The sequence below is a fragment of the Tamandua tetradactyla genome, chromosome 10, assembly GCF_023851605.1.
Source record: "Tamandua tetradactyla isolate mTamTet1 chromosome 10, mTamTet1.pri, whole genome shotgun sequence".
NCBI lineage: Eukaryota > Metazoa > Chordata > Mammalia > Pilosa > Myrmecophagidae > Tamandua > Tamandua tetradactyla.
In genome coordinates, this window is record NC_135336.1 from 34,792,665 (window position 1) to 34,816,558 (window position 23,894).

A 23,894-nucleotide genomic window follows, 5' to 3' on the forward strand; every position below is an offset into this window, starting at 1 on the left:
CTTGTACTGTTTAAAATCTGACCATTTCTTAAAGATGACTTGACAATGATCTTTCAGTATCTGTTGGAAACAAAAACACCACACAAAGAGGTTGTCATACCTTTCTTGGACTTTCCTGCATTTAACAGAAGACACAAGGACAAAGATTTCATTCATCCTAAAGCTTACAAAGAAATAATTCAAAAGTTGTACAAAAGCCAATAACCAATACAACTCTAGGGGTTGAGTTCTTCGGCTTTTAAAAGTCTTTGCATGATGCATGTTGTCAGTTCTATTAATACAGTGCTGATTGAGGAAGGCTTATACTTACATCATTGTCCTTGACATATCCATTATGAATAGCAGCAAAAAGATAGTGTAAGTTAATTGCGTAAGTCAAGAAAACAATCAAGTATACTAAGTTTGAGTTAATGAAAATGTGCTAGGTCCAATTTTCTTCAAAATCATTGGATTTTACTTGCATTTTGCTGTTTTAATGAAGCCAAAGCACTAGTGAAACAATTCTGAATGAAATTATGACTCATCCTTCCTGGTTTTGGCCACCTGTACAGGCTTAGTGGAAAAGGCTGCCAATTTTATGGAACAGAAGCCAATGGCCTGCTGTGGCTCTAAGAATTGCAGTCCCAACCCCAACTCCTCTGGGTGGAGGAACCAAGGCAGGGTAGGCTGGCCTCACTCAGCACATCTGCTCAGATCAAAATACAAGATATTTTCCTGTTTCCTCAGAAGGTGTCTCATCAGCACCACGAGAAAGCCTTTTAGAGGGGCGCCACCTGAGAGGTGCTTCAGAGACAGGAGAGGGAGCAGCACTGAGTGTCCTCCTCAGGGAGGCTCAGGAGCACAAATAACAGATTGAAGAGAGAAGATTTTGCAGAGGGTACATCTATAAGGTGACTACGGGAATTTGCTCTGTTTTCCTCTCTGAACCTAGCAAATGGAGATTCCCATAATTAAGGGGAAAATAGAGACCAAACATTCCTTCAGTTTCATTATTGTTTCACAAGAATCCTCTAACGCAATAATGTTAACCGACCTGATTCTTAAGAAAATACTTTCAACCTAGAGTACAATTTGCGACCCCACCTCCCTTCGCAAGCGTTTGGTGTTTCCCCAAACCCACTGTTACACATAAAGCACGTGAATATGCTGAATGGGCCTTGATATCCTCAGCCAGTGGCAAAAACACATATCAAGAGAAGTTCCGTTCACAGTGAAGAAAAATGCTTCAACAGACGATAGGCTTGACCCACAAATGAACAGTAATAAATGAGAGCCAAAATATACAGACTCATTTCTCTTCATTATTTATAAATCATGAAAGCAGACATATTTTTAACTTATTAAGACATTATGACAAAGAAAAAAGAGTATTCAATCAAATACACTAATGGAGATCTTCATATAAGATATTTCAAAGTGTATATAATAAACACACACATATATACTTCATATACTAAAACTCTGTTCATGTTTAAATATTTTTTTTCCTGAGGTAAAACCAGTGATTCTCCCCTGGCACCACTAGCAGAGAAACTGAGCAGTCAGAAGGATTTGCAGCCTACTTGGAGGGAAGGGTTTCAATCCCCCAATGCAGGGAGGCACTCAGAGGCTGAGTGTGGGTGCCCATTTACGTCCTGAGCATACCACCTTCCCTGATTTTCACCACATTTTATTGAAATCCTCTATGTGTCTTTCTTCCCCACTAAACTATAAACAGTTCAAGGGCAGGGATCATGACACTCACTTGCATTTGTGACATCGAGCACTATGCCTGCTCAAACGTTAGGGCCAATGTAAGCTGTTGAACTAAACTAGCACATTATCACAATAAATTTAAGTCTCTCAACGACAAGAAGAAAGCTCACTCCTGGAGCTGCACTGTGGTAATTTCTCCTAGTCCCACAAAGACAATCTGAGAACTCTATTATAAACATAACTCTATTATAAATGTAAGTATCATTGAAAAGCATAAAATAACTGAAAAGAGTAAAAATCTACCCAACAACCACAGAGTACAAAATCTCAAGTCTACATGAAAGAGTCTAAGTGAATTTTGCCCGGCACACTAGTGCTTTTATTTTATTTTTTTACTGCATCAGCTCAATGACTCTTTAGTGTCTGGTTCAACACAGAGACCAGTGACACAGTGATGCAGCCACAAGGTCGTGCACAATTTTGGGTAAGTGGCCTGGGAATCACCCTGGACCTCAGTGGGCTCTCTTTTCTTTCTACTAATGAAATGGGAAGGTTAACAATTCTCTAGGGGCCTTTCTGGTTTGAAAGTTCTATTGAATTTATAAGGTACAATAGGTATGTTTTAAATGTACCAATTATATACATGTGTAGGAAAAGCTACCTTCATATGACATAAGGATATGTGTATATATCCTTATTATATAAATTCCTCCCCAAAAGAAACACATTGAGAATAAATCATAGGACTTTGGTAGATCCCTTCTCTAACCATCCCCAACTCTGGCCTCACTCCTTCTCTATGAGGAATCCCAATGCCTAACAAAAGACCATGACATTGGATTTTAAAGGCACATACCTCTGAGCATCCTGCGAGATTCGGAGTCTTTGGTCATGGTTGCCAGCGAGTGGGGGAGCACACTGCCACAGCTGTTGCTCTGTCCTAGGGGCAAGTGAGCCTATGGAAACCAGGAGAAAACATTTCAGGCAAACTCCAGGCCAAAACTCCTTCAGCAAAGGGCCACATGCTCCTTTCCATAGCTTCTGTCTAAGAATAGAGCACAGGAAGGTAGCTCTTTGCTTCCCATGTGCTGATGCTCAGCGGTAAAGGCCAGTGGCTGTCCCTCCACGGTTGCTCCTCTGCAGTCTCTATATCACACCACTTCAACCAGCAGCAGCAAGTCATCGGGGAGGAAAGTTGGGCAGAACACACTGTCGGAAACCACTGAGCAAATGACCAAGAGTTCTTCATGCGTAAGGAGCAGAGGGGCGGATGCGGGACAAGAATGCATGCACATCATGCAAAGGCGCAGGAAAGAGATGTACTTGTTACAAATGCACCAATTTCCATTTACCCCTGGCGATCTATTAGGTGAAAATTGGGGAAACCTAACTGCCCTGTTGGTTTTAGCAGTCTTTTAAAATATCAACATCCTTTGTTTGGCAAAATAGATGAAAACAAAGTTACTCTGGCCACAGGCTGGTAAAGGGCCCAAAAGTCTGTCCTACCTGGAACCCTCCCTCCCACTCCCCTCTCCATCTCCTGCAATGACCCTTTGGGCATGTCAGCAGAACTTTAATGAAGGCTCCTGCATAGACTGTGTGAGTTCAGATTCCAGCTCCACTACTTCCCAGCTGAGGGCACTGGGACTAGCTGTTGAGCTTCTTTACACCTCATTTTATCCGTATGTACAACAATGGGGATAATAATTTGTATCTATATTGCATAGTGTTGTTGGGTTTCAAAATGAGATAATCCACATTAAGGGATACGCAGAAATGTACATAGATACATAGAAATGAATCAATAAATATTTACTACCGTTATTCCTGGAACTCAAAGTTTATATCCTATCTTCTTTCCTGAGCTGGGATGCAGCCATGGGACACTGCCATGTGTGTGAATGCCATCCACCGCCTGTGCTATAGTAGGAAAAACCCTGAACTGGGTTCTCTGGCCCTGGTGTAAACTCCAAATGTCCTCTGAAGAGGGCAGAAAATGGAATTTAGTTGTGACTTCTTCCCAACCAGCAAATTAAATGGCTTGTTGTTGCTGCTGTTGTTATTTTATCATTTCCCATCCTAAGGGCCTCTGCACATCAGACAGGAAGACTCACTGAATGTGATGCCCAAGTCTCTCTGCAAATCCTACCTTTGGGGCGGTGCTTCTCCCCATAGTAGCACTGCTGAAATGTGGGGATATGGAAGGTGTGGTTTTCTTTCGAGGCAAAGTGTCACTCAGATAGAGGCCTTCTTTATGCTGTTTTTTCCTTTCTTCCAGACTTCTAAAGTGCTTTAAATGCAAATGTAAAGCAAAACAGCAAACTTGACTGATTGAAACAGATCACTGAACAAATTACAAATTATATGCATTTACAAAGAGGTTTTGGAATTAAAACAGATTTTTTTTTAATTAAATGCATACTGTGTCCACTAACAGACTTGGGCTACCATCTGATAAGCTATGTAGAAACTGAAAGAATTATCACTGTTTTCTTTGTTTACTTGTTTTTTTAATCCACCTTTCACTTTCAAAGCACCTGCTGCACTGGGGCCTCAGGACGACTTACAAATTATTTTATGGTTGCCATGTGGATGGTGGGATGGCCAGTGGATAAAGCAAGTAAGTAGTTTCTCCCTTTGTCTGTCTGCACAGATCCCAGTGTGAGGAGAACAAGAAAGAAGAAGTTGAAGAGATAGAACGAACAAACAGGGAAGTTGTTTTAAAGTTGTAATAAAAATTCAGTTGCATAAACACACTTCATATTCAGATAAAGTTTCCATATAAGGAATCCTTCTAGGCTACTACTATTTTATTTAAGAAGATCTTAGCCAAGAAGCCCTGATAGTAATCTCTGACATTTAAAAAAAAATCTTCCAGTGGACTACTTCATACTTTTTTCAGATTCCCAAAACAAGATTTTTGCCAATTTGAAATTATCCAAATTTTTCTTCATCCCCAAAAAGGTCTTCAATAGTAAGGTGTTTTTCTAATTAAAGACTTTTCAGATTTGGTCATTTTTACACTAAGTTGAAGCTTGCAAAATACATGAAAATTCATTGTACCCAAACTTATGAATAATCTTCAAACTTTGCTGATCATGAAAGAGAACTGCATTATAACTTTATGGTTATCTCTTCATATCAGCTAATATTTATTGGGAGCTTACTATGTGTTGTGTGATATTAATTGCTTTATATAGATTACCTCATTTAATTCTTATAATACTCCTGTGAAACAGGTATTATCATTATCCCAGTTTTGCAGAGGAAGAGTCTGGGTACAGAGAGTTTAAATAACTTGGCCAACGTCATGCAGCTAAAAGGTGACAGAGCTGGAATTCAAACCCAGGTTGTCCACACTACAATACTTCTTTGCTGTTTGGATGATTAGTGGTCAGTTTAGTAAGAAAAGTGGCATCTGAACACTTCAATTTTGTTCCCACTGTGATCGAATTTCACAAATTCTGAAATTAAAAATCTTCCAGTTTTCCATAATGGTGGCTTAACACAATAGGAAAGAAGCCCCATTGTAAACATAGTGTAACTAATGTTTGGCAGAAAACATAGGCTTGAAAACTGTGATTGTTTTATTACTAGAGATGTCTTTTAACCTGAATGAAGTTGTTATAAACATAACATTAAAATTGAAGACAGTTAGTTCTTCCATTCTCCCTGTTGCTCCTTTGTACACATCACTTATTTGACACTCCTTTAAACCAATCCCCTTTAATGTCAGTTCAGGTAGCTGTGGCCTGAAAGTAGTGGGTAGATCTAGTCCTTCAGCAAAAGATAAGAGATAATAAAGGTAACTTCAAGACAGACAAGGGCTGGGCATAGGAAAGCAGGGTTCACCTAAATTAGGGGTCTTGTGACAATGCCTCTTAGCATCTTATGGGATCACAGTCAAATGTGATTATTGTTGGAAGGGTCTTTAAACAGATTTAAAAATATATATATATATGGTCAAGAATTAATATGTACTGAATGAAGTAAACATTCAGAATAAATTATTTATTTAAAAGTATATTAAAATTATTGTCCTATGGGCCATATGCACTACCTATACTGTGACCTTGCAGAAACTACTAAACTGTACTGCACCCCCCCAACTCCCTAAATTTCAGCGTGAAGATCATTCTTATTTTGCAGTCTTGTTAAAAGGATAAAATGAGATATCTGTAAAACATTTAGCAAAATTTTACACATAGCAGCAATTTTATAGCAATTTGATTACTATTGTTTCAACAGAAGAGAGTAAAAATATTTTGTGTTGACACAGTAACCTCTTATACCATAAATCTTACAGAGATTCTTATTTCAAAAATACCTGGGATAAATTACAGCATTTTGGTTGAAAACAAACAGAAAAAATAATAATGTGAAACTTATTCAAACATATCAAAAGCTGGCAGAGGTCTGGTCACTTTTCAGTGTTGTGACCTTGAACAAATAACTTGACTGACTCTATGCCTCATTATTCTTACCTGTAAGACTGGGATGATAACAACTAACTGGCTTGCTCAGAGAAATTATATATACAATATAACAAAAACAAAACAAAAACAGCTGGCAGAGGACAAACAAGGTCTCAACATTTTATTAAAATTCTAACATCCTTATAACATATTAAATGTCCTTTAAGAAAAAAAAAAAAGAAAAGCAAACAGCAAGGAATATTAAATTTGAAACATTTTATTAAAATTCCAACATCCTTAGAATATACTAAATGCCCTTGAAGAAAAAAAAGCGTACAGTAATGGAGTATGAAATATGACTTTATAAAAATACCTGAGGAAAAGACTGCACAAAAGTAACTTGGTCAAGGTAAAATTACCAAACTTGAAACACTGGTTCCTGATTACCTGTTGCTCAGGCTGCTGCTGCCTTCTGTGTTTCTTTGCTGGTAGAGGAGGAGGTATATCATTTAAAGGAAAAGGGTCAACAGACGTAGCCATGACTTCGGGCCACGGGACAGATGGAGGTTCAATGATAGGATGAGAAGAAAAGGTGGAAGGAAACATAAATCCAGAACACACAGGTGATGTTTGCTTTATAGGAGAAAGAAAAAGTGCATATGTGTCCATAGGAAATAAAAGAATAAGACTTACAAAGAAATGAAGTTGGTAATCTGACTGCTCTGTTTCGTTATATTTTTATCAAGAAGTCACAAAGGATGGCCAGTATCTTTCAACTCAGTCTCTTGTTAAAAATCCCACACTGTAAGCAACCTGGATTATTAGAAGGTATTTTAATTTACTATTATTTGCTCCTCTCCAGGATGTTTTTTAAAAGCATGGCATTTTGAAAATCCACACCGTAAAGCAAAATAGAAACAATCAAACTGGAAAGCTGATTTGAATCAAGTTTTATAAGGCTTTTTGATATTCTAAGAAAACGGAGTCAAATTAGAAGACTCAAATAAAGTTTATCTCTTTGAACTTACTTCTCATAGTATTTGAATTCATTTCCACTCTGCACCATATATTCCTGGTTTCTAGAATTTTAACTGTAGAGTAGTACCCCAAATTGCTATGTTTTACGAGCTCTGTGTCACCCTGGCCCTCTGGTCAAATGAGACTTATATTTGTCATACACACCCTCATTTTCAGTGACCCGTGGGTTAACCTTTGACCCGAGGAAAGCAGTGAACGAATGAATGGCATGCCAACACACCTCTTTGCTTTGTGGCTGGCTCACCAGCACAGCTGTGGCAGGCTCAGTGACAACAGCGCCAGCATCAGCAGGGAACTGAGTGGAAGGGGATAGAGTCGTGGATTGCCCACATGGCTCATTAATTTCACTTACACTGATATAGCCCTAAAAGGAGGAATTCAGAAGTTAAACACAAGGAAAGCAAAAGCTGAGGCATGCAAGAGAGTATTAATGTTCTCAGTTCAATGGAGTTAGTTTAGATCGGCAAAGCCATACATCTGTGGTACTATCCAATGTTTCATTGAGGGAATAAAATGGATTTGCAGCGTTTAATCTTGAAAAGTGGCATCCCAAACATTAAAAATAATTTTCTAGTGAAATCAAGGTGACTAATTAATAAACAACTCAAATCTTCGATTTTAAAATACCCCAAAGGTATCAACATTCATCTGTTGGCTGAAAGAGGCTGTTATTGCACATGTATTTAAAATGATCAGACACGAAACAATCCGAGATATAAGATTGACAGCACAATCACTCAATCTCTAATTCAAGAGCCTTTTCTACAAATCTTCGTTCTGTGATTATCCTCTAATCTTCTGTTTCTTGACAAATTAGTTTACGAGTAAAGGTGGACTGAGGGCCCCTGGCTTTTGCACTAACACAGCATTTATCAAACAATAATTTATTTGTAATGGAGTCTAGTTTGGGACCATCTTAACCAAATGAGAATAAAAAGGACACTGTCCTCTCAATCAAGTGAAAGACAAATGTTTATGCACATCTAAGGTGGGGTAGAAACTCTAGGGTGTTTCAGTTGAAGGCAGATTTTCTAAACCTCATCTCTACCTCTGGAAGATAGAATTTCCAGTAACTTGTAAATTCAATAATTCAGTACTGGTTTTAGCTTAGAGAAAACATCCATGAATCAAAATCTAGCACAATAAAAATTCCTGAATTTATATTTGTAGAAAAGGCACTTGCAGATTTTTATATGCAAAGTAATTTTATAGACAGATCACAATTTTTATCACACCAATAAAACTGTACAAAAAAAAAGAATAAAAGGTATAAAATAGTATCTCTCCTTTTAAAATGAAATTGAGTTAAGTTTGACACTTGGGTTTTTCTATCAGCCCATCAATTTTTTAAAAATGGCTCCAGGAAAGGCAAGATATCATTATGCTCATGAAGTAAAGATCCCCAGCTGGAAATCAAAATTTTACTGAGAACTTACATTTATGACAAGGTAGAGAAAGCTAGAGCTGATTGTTATGAACTCAAAGTATCAAAATGCTCCTGAATATAGTCTTGTACTTAGGAAAGAGGCAATAAGGCATTATTTAAAGCTTTATAAGATTAAACTAAACAAAGGAAGTAATCAACCTGGTTATCAAATTTCATTTTATCTATGCTAATGAATTAGAATTAAAAGAAATGATTTTGTGTTATTCTTTTGCTCTGTCGATTGGAAAACATTTCAGTAAAATAAAGTATTCCTTTTGTGAGTCATTAACCATACAATCTAATCAATTGTTTCAAAAATGTGTGCCATTCGTCAAAATAGGAGGTTTTAAAACAGGTCATAAATTCATCACTCCTTAAAGAATAAAAAAGAGAGAGAGGGGAGAGAAAGAGAGAGACAAGTAAGTAGGTAGGTAAGGAGGGAGGGAGGGAAAAGGTAAGAAGGGATGAAGAAAAGAAGGAAGGGAGGGAAAGGGGGAAGGTAGGATGAAGGGAAAGAGGGAAGAAGGAAGGAAGGAAGGAGAAAGGAAGGAAGGAAAAAGGGAGAATAAAACATCTTGTGAGACAAGTCTGCTTGGTACAGGAATGTGAACACAAAGCTACCCAACAAATTAGAGTTGGAGACAAAAGAATAATTGAAAAAAAAATCAGATGTGTCTTTTTTCATTTTTGTTTACTGCAGCAGTATTGTTTCATCAATTGTCACAGAGGTTCCACACATGCAAAATGCTAATAGGGAAAACTATGGGGGGGGAGAGTGTGTGAGAACTCTGAACTTTTGGCAAATGTGTTTTTGACACCAGGAAGTTTACAGAGAAAAAGATCATGGGGAACATTAATACAATAGGAAAGATTTTCTTCTACTAGGAGATGAAAACATTCATGGATGCCCAGAGTCAAACACCAAATCTTCCTCCTTAAACCTATTCTTTGCCCCGTCTTCCCTATCTTAGTAAAAGAGACTCAAACTGGAATAATTACTTTGTTTTCTGATTCCTCCCTTTACATTCTCCACATATTCAATCTGTCAACAAGACCTGTCAACTCTACCCCCAGATAGAGCCCTAATCCAACCAATTCTCTCCATATTTCTTCCACTGCTCCAATCCAAGCCACCAGCATCCCCAACCTATACTAGTGCCATAACCTTCACACTGATACCCCTGTACCTTCCTACTCCTTTATAATCCAGGAGTTATACAGCAGTGAAAGTGATCTTAAAAAATGCACATCAAATAATGTCACTTCCCTGCTTAAAACCACCTAACGGCTGCCCATTGCACATTAAAAAAAATAATAACTTGATTCTTTAACATGAATCATCAGACCTGGCCGCTGCTCACCTCACTGACGCACACGTATGTCACTGTCTGATATTCACGTTTCATCCACAACTGTCCTTTGTTCACTGAACCTGTCAGTTCCCTGCTTCTGAAAAACCTTCATCCAAACATTTCTCCTTCATAATATTTCTATAACTGAGGTACTTTGCATCTATCGTCCCAATTTTACTTGCTCACCTATATCTCTCCAGTGCTACATGCAAGCCTGTCACCTAATGGGCGCTTATGTGCAGGATAAATGACCATCTAATCCAATCTCATTTTCTGACGCCTGCTCCCACCAGGGCTCCTTCCCAAGGTACCATTTAGCTTTCCTACAGCCGAATCCAAGGCAAATTCTACCTACATAAGAAAGAACTCAGCTAAAAAAAAAAAAGATTTTAGATAGACATAGGAGTTTAGATACATGAATCTGAATTTGGATTCCCTAGTTTTTAAAAATAGATTTTAAAAAAATGTTTCCCATCAGTAATTAAACTGCAAAGAGAGAAGTATTACTTGATACCAGACACTTTCCTCTCTGTCCTGCAATGTCGCTGCTGAAAGCAGGGCCACATTAGCATGACCTTAACCTTGAGTCATTTCATGCTCCTAATTTGCGAGTAACTTCCACTCTTCCTTACCTAGCTAGGTAAGAACATGAACAGGGTGAAAAGAAATGTGAGAAGTTTTATTTCGTATAGGGTCCAGGGTAGAAAATTAAATATTTTATTACTTTAATAAGTTATTTATTTTTTCTACCCCTGAGAAGAGTGTATAAGAGATGGAAGAAGTTAATTAAACTTCTAAATATATATTTTTTCCAGTAAAGTGATCTCAAACTCCCAACTTCAACAGTAAAATAAATTTTCCAATGAAACTGACCAGTGAGGTTAAAGATGTTCTTTTAAATAAAATTCTTATAAAGCAAATCTAAAAAGGGTTTGGAAGAGCTGGGTGATGGATGATGCTAATGGTAGCACAATAGTGTAAATGTAATTAATACTGCTGAATTGTGTATTTGAAAGTGGTTAAAATGGGAATCTTATGTTGTACATGTTACCATAGTAAAAATTAAAGACCAAACAAACCAAAGAACCATACAGCAAAGACAGGGAACTCTAATACATACTGCGGATTTCAGTTAATAATATAATTCTAATTAATATTGATTCATCAATTGTAACAGTGGTAACACACCTGCAAACTGTTAATAGGGAAAAATGCATGTGTGCGTGTTGGGGGAGGAGAGAATGTGTATGACAACTTTCTGCATAATATTTCTGTGAACCTATAACTGCTCTAAAAAATGAAGTTTTTTTTTTAAAGCATCTCTTTCAATTTTACTGCAGTGGAAAACCACATAATTTAATAATAAATATTAGTAGTATATAGATAGACATTTTCTCTGGAAATTATTGCTTTGGCCTGTGGAATGGCTTTTATGTATTTTATATAATAACTAAATGTGTGAATCTATTATACAAATTATAAAATATTTACCTTCTTTTAAAATCACATAAATGATTTAAAGTTACTATCAGCCTATTTAGGAGGAAAAAGACATATTTCAGTAAATCAGCCAGGAAAATTTTCCTGAGCTTACATTTTACATTAACTTTAAGATTTTTTTCTTGTTTTAATGAGTTTTTTTTAAAGTAATACTAATCAACTCATTTATTTATTTATTAATCATTTTTTTATTTTTTTATGGGCAGACAGTAGGAATCAAACCCGGGTCTCCAACATGGCAGGCGAGATCTCTGCCCACTGAGCCACCATGGCCCGCCCAAATCAACTCATTTAAATTCTCTTCTAAAATGGAAATGGTAGATATTTCCACAAAGGAGTATGGAAAAAGTTTTTTTTAGCATGGATTTCTGAACTACGGAGAGAAACTATGAAACTGAACGGTCTAATAAAGCTTTCATAGAAATATTTCACAAAATGCTTCTGACATATACAGTCATTTATTATTGTCGTGAGCATTTTATTTCATATAATTACATAAAAATGTTTTCTATGTAGGAATTTCTAATTTTGTGATCTTTTGAAAAGTAACTTACAAATAAAAGTGGTGATTTTTTTTTTGTTATTGTTACTAGGCAAATTTTAATGCAGAGGCAAGCTTTTTTTCTTAGCTTTGTAGAAAAAAATAAGTAGAAAACTATTTTCTCTCTTAGGGTTATAATTTTCCAAATCAGCTTACCAAGTGCAACTCTATAACAAAATATACAGGAAAAAATGGTGATAAGGATTGGGGAAAGATAGATGTTTCCGGCATAACGAATCTATATACCTTAATATAAATAGGAATTTCCAGTTTAGAAAACAAATTTCAGAAAACAACATCGAAAAGAAAGTAACCAGACTATTTTCTGAAATGTTTGCTGTCTCTTTATGTTCTATAAGACTCAGAAGAAATAGATGCAAAGTAAGAGAGGGGAGGAAGTAAAAAAGGAGACTGGAGGAGGGAAAGAGATGAATTGAAGACTGATCTTGGTCTAGAGCATAAATTTTTTTTGAGACTCCCAATGTCACTGCCAGACAAAGCAGACAATACAAAATATGCATCTGCATTAGATGCAAAGGTAATCCTTGAAATCTACAAAGCACAAATTTTGAAGAGCAGGCAAACCATAAAAGTACTAAGTGCTTTCATAAATCATTTATGTTAATTTTTTTTTTACTATTCAGGTAATTACATCAAATTGAAGTAAATCTCATGATTTCTAAGAGATATGAGTGGACATGTAAAAATCATAGCTTACCTCTTTTAGAATATTAGGGCTGACAGGAAACCCTTTTTCCCCAGAAAGGTTGGAATATTTCTTTTCCAAATTACAAAGATTCTCCTTTTCCTGAAGGAACACAAAATCTATTAAGCTTAGAGTCAACCCTGGACTCAGTTTAGGGCCCAGGAATTCTGCAAGAGAGACAACTGTCAGAAGAATCCCATGTCCTTCCCCATTTCTATTTCATGTACACACACAAATTTCAGACTTCAAATTGTATCTTAGCTGATATGATGTGTGAATTGTTTTTGAACACATTTAGCTATATAACCCTTTATTCGAGAGAAATTGTATAAAGCAACAGTATGTTAAAATGGGGGGGGGGGTTGGCAGGTGGGCTGTTGCTCTGATTGTGTCAAGAAAGGAAGGAGGAGCCCTCAAAGTTCCTCTCAGCCCTTATCCTTGGCACACTTTCTTAAGCATTTGTTTTCTTAAACCTCTCCTAAGTAGCACATAATATGGGCCTTCTGGTGACAAAATATCACACTCCAGTGACATACTTCCTTCCAGAAAGTTATACAATTAGCTTTTATGTTTAGGTCTATAACCCATCTTGAATTATCCCAGTGTTAACTGACCTTCATGAAAAATATGTATGGGTCACATTTTTACTCACTGTGGTATGATTTTTACCTACAGTGAAATGCACAGTTCTTATGTATACAATTTGATGACTTAGATGGAACAACTCCTCAACTATGAACCGATAAAGAGCGGTTCTATCACCCCAGAAAGTTTTCTCATGAGTCCTTCTAGTTAAGTTCCACCCTCACGGGTAAGTACTCTTCTAATTTCTATGGGCTTATACTAGTTTTAACTGGTTTTGAATTTTATATATATGGAATCACACAACATGTACTCTCTTTTGCCTGCCTTCTTTCACTCCACATGGTATTTCTGAAACACATCCATGATGTTTCATATATGAATAGTTAGTTCCTTTTGATTGCTGAGTTGTATTGTATTATATAAACACACCATGCAATTTCTTTATCCATGCTCCTGTTGTTTGATATTTAAGTTGTTTTTAGAATTTTTTTTGGTTATTGTGAATAAAGCTGTTTTAAAGTCTTGTACATGATTTTTGTGAAGACATGTTTTCATTTCTATCCTGCCAATATCCAGGAGGAGGACTGTTAGTCATAGGATGAGTGTATGTTTGATGTTATAAAGTAAACAAACTGCTAAACACTTCCCTGGACTGGTTGTACCATTTTACACTCACATCAGTAATACATGAAAGTTCCAGTTGCTTCATAACCTTGTCAACATTTGGAATTTTCACTTTTATTTATTTATTTATTTATTAAAAAAATAAACCAAATAAAACATCAATATATATAATCAGTAATTCACAATATCATCACCTAGTTGCATATGGAATTTTCACTTTTTAATTTTAGTCATTTTAGTTGGTAAGAAGTAGAGTCACATTATTGTTTTAATTTGTAATTCCCTGATGACTAATGATGTTGAATATTTTTTCATGTTACTTATTTGCCATTCATGTATTTTCTGTTGTAAAGTGTCTATTCAAGTCTTTCGTCTATTTTTTTTTTCTTTCTCGGGTTTTTATAATCATTGAATTGTAGGAGTTTTCAATATATTTTTGGATTCAAGTTCTTTTGTCATTCCTTCTTTAAGGAATGTCTGCTTACCTCAAGACCATGAAAGTGGACCTGAGTTCTTATTTTTGGATGCCTTATTCTTTTAATTTTTATGTTTCAGTCTGTAACCCATCTTGAATTAATTTTTATGTATGGTGTGAGGATGCTGTTGATGTTCATTTTTGTCTATAATTACCTTATTGACTCAGCACAATTTGTTGGAAAGATGCTCTCACACATTTCAGGACCATCAACTATTCTCACAATAATGTTCTACCATCACCTCTATCCATTTCCTTTCTTGCTAAAAACACTTAAACAGACAAAAATAGGGTGGGCCATGGTGGCTCAGCAGGTAAGAATGCTTGCCTGCCATGCCCGAGGATCCGGGTTTGATTCCCAGTACCTGCCCATGTTAAAAAAAAAAAAAAAGACAAAAATAAAAGAAAAGTTCTGTAACATGATAAAGGGCATATATGAAAAACTCACAGCTAACACTGTACTTCATGGTATAAGACAGAAAGCTTTTACTCTAAAGTTCTGGAAAAAGACAAGGGTGTCTGCTGTCACCACTTTTACTCAACATTGTTCTAGCTAGAGCAATTAGGCGAGAAAAAGAAATAAAAGGCATCCAACTTGTAAAGGAAGAAGTAAAACATTCACTATTTTCAGATGATGTAGCCTATACCTAGAAAGTCCAAAAAAATCTACATCAAAGCTACTAGAGCTAATAAATGAGTTCAACAAAGTGGCAGGATACATGATTGACACCCAAAAAAATCAGTAGTGTTTCTATATATTAGTAAAGAGCAATCTGAGGGGGAAATCAAGAAAAAATATCATTTATGACAGCAACTTCAAAAAATCAAATATCTAGGAATAAATTTAACCAAGAATCTAAAGTATTTGCACACAGAAAACTAGATAGTATTGCTAAAGGACATCAAAGAAGACCTAAATAAGTGGAAGGGCATTCCATGTTCATAGACTGGAAGACTAAACATCATTAAGATGTCAATTCTACCCAAATTGATTTACAGATTGAATGTAATTCCAATAAAAATTCCAACAGCCTATTTTTCAGAAAGGGAACAGCCAATTATCAAATTTATTTGAAGGGTAAGGGGCCCCAGATGGCCAAAACATCTTGAAAAGAAGAAAGAAGTTGGAAGAATCACACTTCTTAACTTGAAAGTATCGGAGAACTTCAGTGGTCAAAAAAGCATGGTACTATCATAACAAAAGACATACTGACCAATGGAATTGAATTGGGAGTTCAGACAGAAATAGACCCTCACTTCTATGGCTACTTCTTGATAGAGCTGCCAAGTCTACTCAACTGGGAGCGAACAGTCTCTGTCACAAATAAGAAAAATGGATATTTGTATGCAAAATAATGAAATTGGACTCCAATTTCACACCTTATACAAAAACGAACTCAAAATGGATCAAAATCCTAAATTTAGGCACCAGGACCATAAAACTCCAAGAAGAAAAGGGAAGCTTCTACAAGATCCTGTAGTAGGCAATAGCTTCATAAACTATATACCCAAAGTCCAAGCAACAAAAGGAAAAAATAGATAGATAAATAAATAATAAATAGATCCTCCTCAAAATTAAAAGTTTTTGATCTTCAAAGGACTTTGTCAAAAAAAAAAAAAGAGAAAAGACAGCCTCCTCAATGGATAAAATATTTGGAAACCACATTTCTGATAAGGGTTTAATATCCAAAGAATACATAAAGAAATCCTACTGAATAAACATTTTTCCAAAGAGGAAATACAAAGGACTAAAAGCATATGAAAAGATACTTAACATCCCCAGCTATTAGGGAAACGCAAATAAAAACCACAATGAGATATCATTTCTTACCTATGAGAACATCCACCATTAAAAAAAAACAGAAAACAAGTGTTGGAGAGGATGTGGAGAAATAGGAACATTCATTCACTGCTGGTGGGAATGTAAAACGGCGCTATGGAACATAGTTTGGCAATTCCTCAGGAAGCTTAGAATTGCCATATGGTCCAGAAATCCCACTGCAAGTTATATCACTCAGAAGAACTGAAAGTACATTTGGACACACATGTTCATAGTGGCATTATTCACAATTTCCAAAAGATGGAAACAACCCAAGTGTCCACCAACAGATGAATGGATAAGCAAAATGTGGTATATACCTATGGTGGAATATTATTCAGCCGGAAGAAGGAATGAAGTCTTGACGCATGTGACTACATGGTGAACCCTGTGGATATTACATTGAGTGAAATAAGTCAGATACAAAAGGACAAATTCTGTCTGATCTCAGTAATATGAACTAATTAAAATATACAAACTCAGAGAGTTAGAATTTAGAATACAGGTTACAAGGGCATAGGACGGGGGTAAAGAATGGGGTCTTGATGCTTAATTTGTGTAGGATTTCTATTTAGGTTGATTGTAAATGTCTGGAAATTGATAGTGGTGATGGTAGCTCATTATTTGATTATAATTAACAGTGCTGAATTACATTGTGAATGTGGTTAAAAGGGGGAGTTTTGGGTCACATATGTTATTAGAAGGAAAGTCAGAAGATAAAATGTATAACCTGTTGTAAATGATGGACTATGGTTAGTAGTAGAAATATAAAAATATTCCTTCATGAATGAAAACAAATATATGACACTATTACAAGGTGTAAATAATAGGGTAATATTGGGGAAAATACACCTAATGTAAACTATGGACTATAGTTAACAAAAATATTTTCATATTCTTTCATCAATCATAGCAAAAATGTCAACAATAGGACAAGTATATGACAATGATGAATTTTTTACATGACTTTTCTATAAACCCACAGTCTACCTTATTTAAAAAAAATTACAATAATTAAAAAAAGAAAACTTCATGCTAAGTAAAAGAAACCAGACACAAAGTACTATATATTGTATGATTCCATTTATATAAAATGTAAATATAAAAACATTTTTAGAAATAGAATTTAAAAAAAAAACCTCTCAGCACAGTGTTTTCTGCATAGCGAAAGCTCACCGGATAGTAGTGATTATTATTTTTATTAATACCTCACCCAAACCTATCAACAGCCCTTGGAGTTAAGTTCTATGGTTTCCCCTTATTTGAGAAGTGAGGAAAGTGAGGCACAGGTGGGTTATGGGATCTTTCAGGTTCATGCAACTAAAAGACTGTTTGGCTACCTCCTGAGCAGGGATTATCATCCTCAACATATTAACAGTTTAGGTTGAAGAGTAGTTTATTGTGGGAGCTGTCCTGTGCCTTGCAGGATGCTTAACAGCATCCCTGGTGTCTACCCACTAGATGCTAGTAGCACCCCACCCCACCACAAATGTCTCTAGACATTGCACAATATTCCCTGCGGGGGCAAAACTGCTCCCAGTTGAGAACTCCTGTTCTACATACTCCTCCAATGGTGAACACTGTTCTCCAGGGCCTCGTGAAAGCATTAAATTGTCATCCAACCATCTAACAGTTAACTGAGACTAAAATGGTATTTGAGAGAATCAACTCTAATGCATGACAGAGGGAGTCATGCTGTTTTCTAAATGCTTAAATAGTTTCAGTTCAGCTGTTACTCAACTGTTATTCAGCTCTATGAAAAATTTTCAGCCTGATATTATAAATCACTGCTAGTTTGAGTTTGGTGCTGTGGAGTCATGCCATTTTTGTCTTTTTTTAAAAGAACTGTTGCCAATACCATCTTTAAGTATGCTTTTATTTGCCCTCTGATATCTAGATATAACAGAGCTTCTGGAAAGCAGAATTTGTTCATTTCTATAGCGTTCTGATTTGCAAACAGGATCCACCTCCTAAGCTGTATTTTTCTTGCATGCTTTCTTAAGTTTGACTAATTTAAGGTCTTAATAGACGTGCTTATAAAAAGTTGCCTTAGGGCAAGTAACAGTGGCTCAGTGGCAAAGTTTTTGCCTGCCATGCCAGAGACCCGGGTTTGCTTCCCAGAGCCTGCCCATGTTAAAAAAAAAAAAAGAAAGTTGTCTTATTTATCACTGATATTGCCCACACAGCATCAATAAAATTGTGCTGATTCATTTAATTATTTGTAATGCTTGCATTCTGGTTCAGTTGCCAAGATTTTGGGTGCTTCTTATATGTAAGAAAATTAAAATGCAAATATCAGATAATTACCAAAAAAAACCCTACCTTTCTAAATTACAGTTAATCATTCAGAGAGCATTAGCTTATTAATAGGAATGATTAAATTAAAAATGTATGTGTAAGTCTTTCTTGTAAAGGCATTCACTATTACAAAGGCATTTAATTTGAAGGGGACAACTTCCCCCTAACTGGAATTTACATTTTATTGCAACCAGTGCCAAGAGAGAAATACTTACTCTTTGCAGCATCATTATTAAATTATTCTTTTCTTTCACAAAATGATCTTGTTCCCTTTGAGCCTGCTGGACAATATGACTGGCTTGCTTTTTCAATGCAGAAATTTTTTCCTGGAGGAAAAGAAATTATAGGTGGATATGCATTAGATAATCAAAAGTTTGCCAGTCTACCCTGGAAGAGAGAAAAAGCATTTACAACTGGGACAACAGTGACTATATTTTAGCTGAGGGTAAGCACTGATTATTATCCAGAAACCATGAGGCATTTTCTTTGACCTGCCAAGCTCAAGACTTTCCTTTACTTAAGGCCAATCATGTATGTACAAGTATTCTAAAACTTATTTTGACGAACCCGGAAGTCAACAGAAAATCTTATTTTATATTATGAATGAATCTGACATCATATTTGGAGAAGCCTCATGGAAAAACAACAACAATGGAATTTCTTATTTAAACTAAGTTTAGAAAGTCGCTTTCTCCTTCTTTCCTCTCCTCAATTTTAATAGTTTAGGACAGAACCCTGGGGTGTGATTCTAAATTCTGGAGCAAATGCTGAATTACGGGCTGTGCATCTGGACCCTAGGGATTGAATGGAGTCAATAGTCTACACAGTATTCCATTGAGCTATTTCTAATGGTAATAAGCTATCAGCCAGTTTTGATAACCTCTGGGCAATGGAAACAGAGGAAATTCCAAAACAGACTGTTCAAAGAATTCATCTGAATCTAGTCACTATGATTGCAAAAGGAATGTAAAGCAAATGTAGCAATTTCTGATTTTCTTTGTCTTGGTTTTCACATTAAGAAAAACATTATAGTATCCCTAAATGCATCTCTATTTGACATTTGGTTACTATGACTGTCATCAATTTATATAGTTTGGAACACTGTGGCAATATATATGGTAGGCTCCATAATCTGCCAAATGCGGTATGTGTTAAACACAAAGATATTTAGATACAAAGTTATATAGACAGTGCCAAAACCATATTAATGATCGTTATTGTCATATAATGAGGGGTATATATATATATATATTTTTTTTTTAATTTAATGACACCTGACAAAATTACCTTTCTAGTAACAATGTTCCGTTGATACTCAGCCACTTCACGCAGCAGCTGTTGTGTCAGGTTCTCTTTTTCCTCATCTAGACGGCTCTCATGCTCGAGCTGCTGGAATTCCAGGTCTTCAAAGTGTTTACTCTCAACATCTAACAGGTCTGCATCCTTTAAGGAAAAGAGAATGAAAGAAAACAAGACACACCAGAATGGCAGCAGCCTTCTCAATGTGAAAAAAAGACTATTAACAGCAGACACCCCCAAAATAGCTCTCCAATTCATAGCACTGACCAGGGTTGGGATCTGATGACCTTCTCGGTTTTAAAGCTAAACCCCAAAGCAGTGTCTGACAAGAGTAGACTTGGGTGGGGGAAGGTTGTGTGCATTTATTTCACCATCAGTTTTATACTGCTCTGTGAATACAGAAATTCTTGCTTTAAATTTATTATGTAGCTTTAAAATGGATCATGAAATATAAAAAGAATTCAATAAATGTCCTAAACGTTATTTTTAGACCAAATGTGTGACTTAGACTCTTGAGAAGACTATTTTCTACATTTTTGTAAAAATGAAATGAGATGTTAGTACAGAAATTAAATTCGAAATTCAAAGGTTGGCATACATAAAGACCAGAAGTCGCTAGAAGGGCTATAGGAATCCTAAACGGCACACAGCACAACCTACTGGGATGTGAGGAGAAACTATTAAGGCTATCTTCTTTTTCCTTTTCTTTTTCAGTTTCTCAGTAAATGTTTTCTAATGTACATATAGGTAACGTAGCATATGTACATGTTTATATCTATCTATCTATCTAGAGAGAAAAAACTCAAATAATTGTATTGAAGGGATAAGGAATCAAAAACATTTGAAGATTGGGATTCTTAAATGGGGCTTTTATGATCCCTTAAAATTTTTTTACAAATTTTTGTCTTTCTGTATTTTATTGAAAACAGTAGAACCTCAGCTTTCATCAATCTCAAGGTGATTCAAAAGGTTAAGTATCACTACTCTGTGAATTATCTTGAGGATATTTATGGAAGATTTGAAATGCTAAAAATCAGATGGTCTAGAATAGGCATTCTCTAGCCTACAACATGCTTAAACAAAGGAATCATTGCACTCATGGATCTTTATCTGTGCAGTGATTAGTTCATGTTGCATAAAGTATTCTCCAATCACTTTTTTAAAAACACTCCCTTATTTTTGAAGCCTTTCACAAAACTGTCAATGTGGCATGCACAGAGGTTTTTAAATATATATATATATATAATTTATAAATAGTCTACAGCCAAAGGAAGAGGCAACTGAGTTATGTGGGTACTAGATCTCCATAATGGCTAGGAAATTACTTTTTTCAATTAAAATATTTTAAAAGTTGCATAAATAACTGTCATATAAATTAACTTATACATCACAATTTAACTCCACCCTCCCTCTGTTTTTTATGTAAGTGGAAAGCTAAACCTCTAAATCAATTGGAATATATTTCTTTCTTCTGGAACATATATCATTCTGGGGATGACTCACAGAAGGGCTATTGGATACCACGTAATTACAACCAACACTATAGCAACCAGAATGTCAACGCAGACCATGACTTCTCAAAGCTTAAGAGCAGGAAAAGCACAATTTGAAAAACATATTCAGCATTTCTTAACACTTATTACATTTTAATTGGCCACATGGAATGTGTTCTCGGCTTCAATTTATTGACTGATATTTCAAGTTCATCAGACATTTCAAGTTTATAATGTCTAAAAGATTTGGACCCAATCTAGTCACTAAATAATTAACACATAACTCAGGTATTATGGGTAGATCTCAAAGCAAAATATCTGCAGTCTCGAAATAAAATGTCAACTGATATGTTTACTCATACAGGCATCATACATATGCAAATTTTAAGGCATTTCAGTTGGTTTGGTTTGTGGCTAAAGCTTACCAAGATTGAAAGAAACAACAACTTAATAAGCCTATTTTTTTTTTTTTTTTTTTTTTTTTTGCTTTTCAATCAAAGTGGGCATATGGCTCACAGCACATACACCATGATAGCCAGCTGCTTACTCCACATCTGGTTAATATGCAACATGTGCTATTCTAACCCTGTATGAAGGTCACAGAGTCACTATTTATTTGTAGGAAATATTTAAACCACTGCATGAAAATAATAGCACACTAAGCAGGAAAGCTGAAAATTAAAGCTAAATTAAGCACTCAAATTTTGCTGGTGTAAGGATCTAGCCAAACCATTGGAACACATGTATGTAAACCTACACTCTGAAAGACAAACTATTTGGGAGGAGGGAAGAAACTTTATGAAGGATTTTAGATAAGAATGAGAATTCCTGGGATGGGATCTGGAGGCAGGAGTAGTTTAGAGTTTGAGCATGAAATAATATAAACCGGAAGTTCAAAGCCAACTGCCTGCCTAGTTGAATGAAAATTTTAACTGAACTTCTTCACTAAAAGAACATGAAAGGAAATAGAACAGCTGCAATAAATTAAATTTCAACACAATTCCTTTTATCCATGCAATAACTTTTCCTGAGAATTTATATGGCAGATGCTTACATAAAGATCTTTTATGTTTTCTTTGCCTTCCTGGGACACAGAAGGAGAATAGATTTGTTGACCAGAAGGGATGCAATAATAATCTTGTGACAGTTCAATGCCAACTCTGAAAGCAAACTTAAATCAGGCTTAGGGTTTGCTTACCTTTCTGTCCTATCCTCTATAGTCAAACACTTTAACTGCATCCTTTTGGAACTTGGAAAATACAGTGAAAATCACCTAATAAACCTCCTCATTTTAAACATGAAGACACGAGCCCACAGAGGTCAAATGACTTGTCCAAGATTAAATTACAAACTAATTAAAAAGCAATGGATAGAAAAACGGTTCCTATCACTTGGTAGAATTTTTTTTTAATCTAAAGACCAAAATAAACCACTCAGCTGAGTGGTTTATTTGATTCCATTCCATCAAAAATGGAATACTTTCCCAGCTAGGTTTCTCCTCTGCTTAATAGTGGACCGCATCCTAGCAAATGAGAGATTCTTTTAACTTCCCCTCATTATTGGTGGGCACATATCAACTAAAGACCTTTAAATCAACATCAGATGGCAACTATATTCTGACTCTAAAGCAATGATTTAGGGGTAAGAAGTCCAGGCATAAATTTATAATATTTGATGCACAAAATCATTTTAGAATTGCAGCTTAAGCACTGGAGATGACAACACAGTTTGAGAAAATGATTTTCTTTCTAGTCATTTATTTTTTATTTTGTGTGAATTGCCACCTAATAAAGTTAGCTGTAGTAAAGTCAGCTTAATTGAATCTAGTTTAAAAGTTTAAATGCCTTGGGGAAAGCATTATAATGAAGGGGTATTCTGAAGTGTTTGAAGTCTGAAGTGAAATGAGCTTGTAATAACAAAGGAAGTTCTAGGTATGAATGGATTTATCATGAAATAAGAGAACACTTTACTGATTATGCCAAGGGGATTGGTGAAGAGTTGCTGTGGTCCTCATTCCAAGAGAATAGAATCAGTAGACCTATTAATATCAGGGGAACAGAAGCTACCACAAGTGAGTTATCTCGACTTAGGAAAGGGATTTTATGATAAGAATTTCACACTCTACTTCAAGAGAAAGGGGAAGCAGTCTTTGGCTTAAATTAATGGAATAGACTGACTGCATCATTTCCTTTCCTCTTTTATGGTCAAAATCCTTAGAACATATAAAAAGTTATGAGTTTTCCTATAGAATCTAGATTTAAACAAACAGTAATCATTTATATCAACCTGTGTGCATATTATTAATAGACCACATTTTATATTTATAAAGAATACAAACAATAGCTAGAAAGTTAGAGAAAGGGAAAAACAAAATACATAACCATGCTGCTGACTCTAAATAAAGAATTGTGATGTCTGTGTAAAAATCTTTAACAGTAAAGAGAGTTGAAAAACAATATACAAATATAAAAATCCATTTCTCAATCTCTTTGGTGAACAGGCATAAACAAAAGCAAATAACAAAATGAAGTAATTTTACAAATACTGTTCTTTTTCCAGTCAGTTTTCTTCACAAGATTTTCTGAGAACTACTGTCTTCAGGGAAAGCATTCTTACAGCTGGTTCAGC

General features: G+C 35.6%; 1 protein-coding gene across 11 annotated transcripts in view; it reads right to left on the reverse strand.

Moving 5' to 3' along the window:
• Positions 1–23,894, reverse strand: part of PHLDB2 (pleckstrin homology like domain family B member 2) — a 111,362-nt gene that overhangs the window by 24,812 nt on the left and 62,656 nt on the right. For 5 of the 11 annotated variants that reach the window (XM_077118428.1, XM_077118427.1, XM_077118425.1 and 2 more), the window contains 7 exons: positions 19,762–19,917; positions 18,690–18,800; positions 12,686–12,775; positions 7,369–7,512; positions 6,558–6,743; positions 3,845–3,985; positions 2,552–2,651 (listed from right to left, as the gene is read on the reverse strand). In XM_077118428.1, coding sequence (XP_076974543.1) covers positions 2,552–2,651; positions 3,845–3,985; positions 6,558–6,743; positions 7,369–7,512; positions 12,686–12,775; positions 18,690–18,800; positions 19,762–19,917 — 928 coding nt within the window. The remainder of the gene's footprint in view (positions 1–2,551; positions 2,652–3,844; positions 3,986–6,557; positions 6,744–7,368; positions 7,513–12,685; positions 12,776–18,689; positions 18,801–19,761; positions 19,918–23,894) is intronic. The other 6 variants (XM_077118432.1, XM_077118430.1, XM_077118429.1 and 3 more) reach the window with 3 other exon arrangements.